The sequence below is a fragment of the Ipomoea nil genome, unplaced genomic scaffold, assembly GCF_001879475.1.
Source record: "Ipomoea nil cultivar Tokyo-kokei standard unplaced genomic scaffold, Asagao_1.1 scaffold3069, whole genome shotgun sequence".
Lineage (NCBI taxonomy): Eukaryota > Viridiplantae > Streptophyta > Magnoliopsida > Solanales > Convolvulaceae > Ipomoea > Ipomoea nil.
The window spans coordinates 4,726,019-4,734,639 of record NW_017619497.1 but is presented as its reverse complement, the minus strand read 5'-3'; the positions used below and the strand labels follow the sequence as shown (position 1 = coordinate 4,734,639).

Genomic DNA, 8,621 nt, shown 5'->3' with positions numbered 1-8,621 from the left:
TCCTAAACTTTACAATCTCCCTCTAAAAATGCAAAATAATATTATTTTTACTTCATTATTGCTTATTTATATGAATTTTTATTTTTTTATTAATTTTTTATCCCTAACTTTCTCTAATTCTCCCTAAATACATGAACAAAGCAAATTTTTCATCGTCAAATTTTAATATATGTTTCATAATATTAATATAAATACTTATATATTTTGATTTTTATTCTTTTTATGTTTATATTTGTAATATATATATATATATATATATATATATATATATATATATATATATATATATATATATATATATATATTTAACAACAGGTTACTACGAATAGCGAACTACTGTTCGCAACAATAATTTGGGGTTGCAAACAGTAACACCTTGTTGTTGTTCACAGTCTCAAATTGCTATTGCAAATAATAGTTCTTTGCGTCATGCCTAGCAATATATCAAGTATAATTTTATATTTAATAACATGTTTGAGATACTCAAACACGCATTTACAATATAAATATCCAACAAATTGTTGGTCTATTGACGAGATAGTATCTATTTCTTACATTTAATTAATCATTAATTATTAATTTGGTCACATTTTGTGCATAAATATACTTTTATTGTCATATTTAGTCTAACTGACCAAATCTCTAATAACCACTTGTTAGAAAATAAAAAATTTTCCTCATATATATATAGAGTTGCTAGTTGCTACAAGGGCAAATTTTAATAATAGTGTTGTATATTTAGATTTGAATCGATGATTTTTTTCCATAAAACAAGCCTGAATGAGACAAAGATTGTATTTTTCAGTGAATAGTTGTCGAAGATTTGGCTGGCAAGATTAAATATGACAACAAAAACATACTTGTACATTAATGGCCCTTTGGTTCACGGAATAAGCCGAGAATGGCATAGCATTCCCAGTAATAGGCCTATTCATTTGTTTGGTAACCATTTCTATTACCAGGAATAATATTCCTGGTAATAGCCTATTACCTCAAATAAGGTAATAGATATTATTAGGGCCCCCTGGTATTAGCCTATTACTGAACGCTCCGGAATAGATTTTAGAATCTATTTTCTTTTTTACCCCTTTCTTTAACCTAATTTTTTTTATCCTATATATAAATTTATCCTATTTCACCATCGTCGTCGCCACCACCACCGCCGCCGCCCCCACCACTACCACTGCCACCACCACCACTACCACCCCAGCACCACCACCGCCACCACCACCATCACCACCGCCGCCACCACCACCACTGCCACCAGAACCATCACCCAGCAGCACCACCGCCACCACCACCACCACCACCGCCACAACCGTCGCCGCCCCCACCACCACTGTTACAACCGTCACCGTCAACCGTCACCGTCACCACCACCACCGTCGTCCCCACCACTGCCACCACCACTACCACCCTAGCACTACCACCACCACTGCCACCAGCACTACCACCGCCACCACCACCACCACCGCCACCACTATCGCCACCACCGCCACCACCACCACCACCACCACCGCCTATTTTTATAAGGGTATTTATGTCTTTTCACACATATTTCATTTCTATTCCTTAAATCAACCAAACACTGTAATATAACTCCTAAAGTCTATTCCTTCCGCGAACCAAACAATAGAATACAATTCTTATTCTATTCCTTGCTTATTCCATTCTTTGTGGAATAGCATTCCTATTACCTCAAAATTTATTCCGTGAACCAAACGTGTTGTAAATGTGACAAAATTAATAGTCAAATTACAAGAAATAAGTATTTAAAAAAAAAGTCAAAACCAACTCTATCAGAGCCAGGTTTCAATCCTGGGACCTGTGGGTTATGGGCCCACCACGCTTCCGCTACGCCACTCTGATTTGAGGTTTTTAAGCTATTATATAATAATAAAAGTGTTTTTAAAAAATCCAATATGGTCAATTTTTGTATGTTTTTGAACAATAAAATAAAAAATAAATAAATAAAAATATCATTGTTCGTATATTAAATATGGAACTTTTATATATATATATATATATAGAGGAGTGATCACATGTGGCCATGTTGTTAGGTGTGGTCATATGGTCAATTATAGACCATTAGATTAGATAGATCTAATGAATCATATTAATCAAGATTTTTTCAGCATTTTCGCGCACATTCTTCTACCCAGCGAACTGTAAGGGTAAACTTGTAATAAAACACCGGAATAAGAAAAATCACATTGTTGTGTGTTTTATTACACTATTGGTGCATGTTGTCAACACTGTTGGTGTATTCTGGAACTCGACCGCTATAAATGGCCACTGTAATTACCATAACACGGGAATACACCATTGGTGTGTTTCACTATGGTGTGTTTTATTACACTATTGGTGTATGTTGTCAACACTGTTGGTGTATTCTGGAACCCGCCCGCTATAAATGGTCATTGTAATTACCATAACACCCCCACTTACTAAAACGCGCGAAAATCCTCAGAATTACCACAGCCTTTAGATTAAACTGATTCAACGACACAGATACGACCACACGACCACACCTAATAACATGACCACATATGAGCGTTTTTCTATATATATATATATATATATATATATATATATATATATATATATATATATATATATATATATATATATATATATATATGGTCCTTAATCAGGTGAGAACCTGTGGACCTTCAATCGGTTTAATTGGTTTAGAACTTTACTAAAAACGGGTTGAAAAATATAGTTACTAAAAATCAGAGGTTACCTAAAGTTCTAAACCGATTAAATTGGTTGAAACTCAAAAAATAATAAAAGAAAAATATGAAAAGACAAAAATGACCTTACTAAAAATATGAAAAGTCATGAGAATGACTAAAAGTGTACAAAAATAATAGTCTGGGGTGTTAAACGACAAAAATAATAATCTGAAACTAAATTTGAAATTAGAGAAAATTACAGTTTTGGTCCTGTGACTATTGTGGTCTTGTTAATTTGAGTACTTGACTTTAAAAACTAACAATTTAATCCCGTGACTATGCAATTTTTAACACATTTGATTCTTCCGGTCAAATTGCCGATCAAATGTCGCCGAAAAAATATAAATCATCTTTAATTATTTAATCATGGGGGCAAATCGGTCATTTCAGCTCTTCTTCTTCCTTCTCCACCCTTCTTCTTCCTTCATGTAGCACGGTCGGAAAGCAGCTCAGGAATCGGAACCTCTGCACCATCCTCCTGATGAAGAATTTTGAAGAAACCGAGTGTGAATGCTGGATTTTGACTCCTAATCGCCAGCCGCAACTAAAGAAATCTAAAATGGGTTTAAGAGAGAGAGTATAAAAAACAGCAGCGAATATAGAAATCTGAAGTAGATCTAGTTCAAAATGAAGGCAATATCATCAATAATGATCTTGAGCTCAAGATCACTAATGACGACCATGAGGATTAAAAAAAAAAAAAACGAAATGGGAATTGGATGAAAAGGAGAGAATTAATTTTTTTAAAAGAGTTTCTAAAGTACAAAAAAGTTAAAATTATTATTGATTCTAGTTCCAATTTTTATACCAAATGGATAAGCTACTTTTACTAAAAACTCTCAAATTTGGACCAAACACCCACTAAACTTTCTTTACTTTAGCTAAGGTATGCAAAATTCTTGATCTAACCATTTCCAATTTTTGAGATAGGGTTACTTAGATGGGTATTCCTTAAAGACATGGTAAAACTGCAACAACCTAACATACACGAAAAGGTTTTATTAATTGTTAATATATTTTCAATGATGCTTTCCGGTCATCACTGCAAGAAAAAAGAAGAAGAACGAAGAAGAAGGATGGAGAACAAAGAAGAAGAGCTTAAATGACCGATTTGCCCCCATGATTAAATAATTAAAAATGATTTATATTTTTTCGGCGATATTTGGCCGGCAATTTGACCGGCAGGACCAAATGCGTTAAAAATTGCATAATCATAGGATTAAATTGTTAGTTTTTAAAGTCAAGTACTTAAATTAACAAGACCACAATAGTCACAGGACCAAAAGTGTAATTTTCTCTTTGAAATTATCACAAAAAACAAAGGAACTCCGGTGAAATTAACTCTAATTCTAATCTTTGAACCAAACTTACTCTTACACTCTTAGTACTAAATTTCATTCAAAAATCACTTATAAATAATACACATATGCATAAACATTCCTATTAATTAAAAACATAAAATTAAAAAGAAAAACAAAAGTAATAGAAATTAACAATTTGAAAGAAGCATTTACTTTAAATATGTTATATGAAAGATAAGTAACAAGTGTATTAAAATGTACCATTATTCATTAACATGCTACATGTATATAGTTTCTATACACCTAGTGCGCACAAGATACATTCTCATTTTTGTTTCTCACTTGGATAATTATTAATCAAGTTAATATTAATTGTGTAGACACTTAAAATTTGACATATATATCAAAATTGATATGAATATTTTTAAATATATTCTTGAGATGAAGAATTTAAACACAATTATGTCGTGGTACATTTTAGATAATATTTATATTATTTAATTTATTTAATTAGATAATATCGATCAAAAGATCAATTTGAACATATTAAAACTCTTTTATCCTACTAGCATAAATATGGGCTCCCATTTCATATGAGGACATCCTGAAAAGCTTTAAAACTTGTTCCATCCTATTATGATACTTCCATTCATGATGAGTGAGTATGGCCTAATCCACTTAAGATTCTTAGTTGAGGTGACTTTTTCCCCTTTCTTTGAATTATTGTAAGAGCTATGTTTTATGCATGCGTGCTTGATTAATTACGTTTCATTCAGGTCTTCATTAAATTTTGAACACATACATTCTTCTAAGGTCCAATCTTAAGGCCCCACACCCCGACCCAACAAAGCATTTGAAAGAATGTAAATCATGGATCATGGTAACTCAACTGAACATGAACCATAGAGCCACAGAGGCTAGACTTTGCTTACTGTGCACAAAGAGCCCCCAGAGCCACAGAGGCTAAGAATGTAAATCATGGATCATGGTAACTCAACTGAACATGAACCATAGAGCCACAGAAGCTAGACTTTGCTTACTGTGCACAAAGAGCCCCCAGAGCCACAGAGGCTAGACTTTGCTTACTGTGCACAAAGAGCCCCCTCACTTTGAGAGATAGCTTCCACACTGTCGTTGGTGAGACTCGATACCTGGACATTCTTTTAACTTTTCACATCTATGACCAGTTGAGCTGTCCATACTGATATTTTGAACACATACATGTTAGCCTAGTTTGTGGCTTTGCTGAAATGAAATGAAGATATTACAATAGATCTAGGTTTGATTATCTCATTGTGATTATTTAATTTGCAGGTTACATGACGAGTTGGGACACCTTCGAATAATGATTGCGAGCTGGGCCTTCCGGGTTAGTAAAAAAAAAACAATACAAAATTAAATCTCATGATTAAGACATGCATAGATAAGCTTTAAAATTAACCAATTAAGCCATTACCGTGTTGGCAAACGGAATATAATTCATATCCAAATATATAAATTACAGTGCACATGATGTCTTAGCAAGCATTTATTATTGACAAACTGTAAATTAAAGCAAAACAAGAAGTAACTAACCAAGAAAGCATAAAACATGGCGGTTTCTTCCCAAGATCAGATGTATATATCACAACGCCCGCAATGGCGCAACATGCATGAAAATGGAGAGCAAATTAAACACCTTTACCAGAACGTCATCGTCATCACACCCACACCCACACCCACTGCACACATGATATTGGTTTCGTCTCTAACGGCGGAAGCTCCGGTGCTGGCGCAATGGCTCATCAACCTCCCCTTCTTGCAGCTTCACAACTGTGTAAGCAGCTGCTCCGGCGAGGGCACCAAGCGTCGGCGCAACCAAGTATATCCATATTGAATCGTAGTTTCCGGCTGCCACCGCCGGGCCTAGCGTCCGCACAGGATTCATGGACCCACCGCTAGATGGCCTAAAGTTTCATTTTTTATAAAATATTAGCCCACTACATTAAGTGTAACTCTTATACTGTTATTGTCAAGCATCAGCCTCAATATAATATTATTATCCACAATTTACCACTCAAGAATCAATTGAGCTGCTATGCTACAGACAATAGGGATTATCTTTTAGTGTGTACAGTTGACATGTATCAATCATGTCTTGTTCTTGATGATATTGTACCACTAGTAAAGTGGAAGCTAAAAGGTGACTAGCTTGCAAGCACTGTAAATTTCTACGGAGATAGATATATATAAAGTTATATATACATATACTCACCCGGCCACAAGAATGTTAAGCATGACCGTAGCTCCTACGGCTATGCCAGCCAACTCTCCAACCTTAATAATGGTTTAAAAACAAAGATCAGAATAATTAATTAAGAAAGAAGGGTTTTCATGGGGAGATTAGATTATATTAAATGAATAAATTGCTGAGATTACCGCGCGGGTATCAGTAGCAACGGCGGTGACAACGAAGAGGAGATTAAAAGTTATAAGGAATTCAAGGCCGAAAGCTTGGCCGAGGTTGACAGACGGAACTGTGACGCCGCCGGACATGATGGGGTGAAAGACCGCCTTGAGACAGAAGGAAGCGCAGATGGATGCGGAGACTTGGGCTAAAATATAGGCGGGGACCTGAGCCCATGGGAAGTGACGAAACGCCGCAAAGGCAATGGTGAGGGAAGGGTTGAGATGAGCTCCAGAAATATGACCGGTGGATAGAATCACAATCATAACTGCCAGTCCCGCACAGGCGGCGTTCCCAATTAAGGTCTCTACGCCGTTGTACTTTTGGTTCACAATGGGTCCGGCCGTCGCTGCAAATATCAGGATGAACGTCCCTACGAACTCTGCTCCAAGCTGCACTTAATTACAACCCTTGTAAATGATAAATATAAACAATCAACTTAAAAGTTACAAGTTGATCGAACCCCTAATCAAGCCCGTCTTAATTTTAGCGGGTCACAACTTAAGCTGGTTTATCATAATAGTATTTGAATCCATGAGCTATGTGCAAATTAAATTTAAACCATGTTCGGTAATATAGCCAATTTTGACTTGTTTAACTGGTTGACTTGTTAAACCAGCCAATATGAGTGTTTGCTTAAACAGCTTTTTGTAATAACTAGTTTATAATTTCAAAAGGTTAAAATTCAAAAAGCTGCTTAAAACAGTTTTTTAAAAAAATACATTTTACATATAATCTGTTATCAACTAACAATTAATTTACCAAACATCTTTCTACAATTTGTTAATTCTATTAGCTAGTTATTAAAGTCGCTAATAATTATTTACCAAATACAGACTGGTTTACCTAGCGCATATATTATGGAAATATGGTTCTAGCTAGCTAGGGAGCTACACAACCTGTGTAACTACAAAACAATTGTAATTGACACCTATATGGAGGAATCTTGAAAAAGCAAGCATGGTATTTATGAATCAAGAATAACTAGTCAAGTCTAATTTTGATCTTATTAGTTTATGAAGATGAAAGAAGGGCAAAGATGTATAGAAGAAGGCGGTGTATAGTATACCTTGCGGGTGAGCGAGACATCCGGCGCCGGCCAGTCGGTGAGACATGTGTGGGGTGTCCCCAACGTCGGAACGTCCAAAGGTAGGCACTTGTTGCACCGCGGCATTGACTTCCGGTCGTAAGACAGCGAGTCCACCCGGAACGACGTGAAAAGCGGTGTCGGCGTGCCCGGAGTGGCCGGCGCCGATGCTGCCGTCAGAGTCCCATCTTCGCAGTCCGGCATTTCTTAGCCTCTAGGTTCTAGCTAGCTACCTTCAATCAACTAAGTTTACTATAAACAAAAAGCAGAATCAAGAAAGTGATTTTTTTTTTTTGGGTTTTTTTTTTTTTTTTTAATGGGGATGGAGAAGCTAAGAGAGCTTGGTTTAACCAAAGTTACATGCTTTTCAAGTTTTTTATAATTTTCCGGCTAAGGAGCGATTAAATGGAAGCTTTGGGGCATAGACAGAAAGAAGATGAGACTGTAGTTTGATCTGAAAATGTTTATGTGCGAGGTAGGAGGTAGGAGGTCGGAGAAAGAGACAGTGGATGAAGATTCCGGCGAGGGATCACAAATGCGGCGGAGCAAAATGGTTAGAGATGGAATAGAAATGCATAGAGGATGAGAGTTGATAGGAATGGATAGAAGAGTATGTAAGCAGCGTCCATTATATAGGAAAGAAAGAAGAGAAGAGATACTGAGTGGAGGGGCCGGCGAAGAGACGGATGGAAGGAATAAAAAAAGTCAATGCTCTTTCTCTCATCTTTTTTTTTTTTCTTTTTTTTTAACTTAAAAAAAATATTTTGAAAACTTTTCTACTTTGCCTACTCACATAATTTTTATTTTTTACTGTATTTTTTTTTTTGTGTGATGACAATACATACCTCCAAGATCCAAGCAGTTTTACATTCCAATTATGTTGGTGTTTTGTGGTTCTAGCGGTTCAGTTAATAATTAAATTTGTGATCTTTTAGTACGAGAATTAGACTTCACTATTCCTTTCAAGACAATTATAATTATTTTTAATTGATAAAAAAATGAAATACTTTTTTATGTGAAATGATATCAACTGAACACCCCACTATATA

The 8,621-nt window shown here is 35.6% G+C and overlaps 1 protein-coding gene and 1 non-coding gene across 2 annotated transcripts; both read right to left on the bottom strand.

Moving 5' to 3' along the window:
- Positions 1 to 1,797: 1,797 nt before the first annotated feature.
- On the bottom strand, positions 1,798 to 1,869 carry TRNAM-CAU. Its single transcript has one exon. It is a non-coding gene; the product is annotated as a tRNA-Met (tRNA).
- A 3,630-nt stretch (positions 1,870 to 5,499) lies between these two features.
- LOC109165836 (probable aquaporin NIP5-1) lies at positions 5,500 to 8,181 on the bottom strand. The gene is made up of 4 exons (XM_019314787.1): positions 7,555 to 8,181; positions 6,458 to 6,877; positions 6,294 to 6,355; positions 5,500 to 5,985 (listed from the first exon to the last, which is right to left on the bottom strand). The coding sequence occupies exons 1-4, from the start codon at positions 7,774 to 7,776 to the stop codon at positions 5,787 to 5,789; spliced, it is 903 nt and encodes a 300-aa protein (XP_019170332.1). The 5' UTR covers positions 7,777 to 8,181; the 3' UTR covers positions 5,500 to 5,786.
- Positions 8,182 to 8,621: the final 440 nt, after the last annotated feature.

Coding starts and splice junctions, on each gene's coding strand:
- LOC109165836 (XM_019314787.1), bottom strand. CDS start 7,776: ATGCCGGACTGCGAAGATGGGACTCTGACGGCAGCATCGGCGCCGGCC. Junction 6,878..7,554: donor ATGTCTCGCTCACCCGCAAG/GTATACTATACA, acceptor AATTAAGTGCAG/CTTGGAGCAGAGTTCGTAGG. Junction 5,986..6,293: donor CTTAACATTCTTGTGGCCGG/GTGAGTATATGT, acceptor ATGAAACTTTAG/GCCATCTAGCGGTGGGTCCA.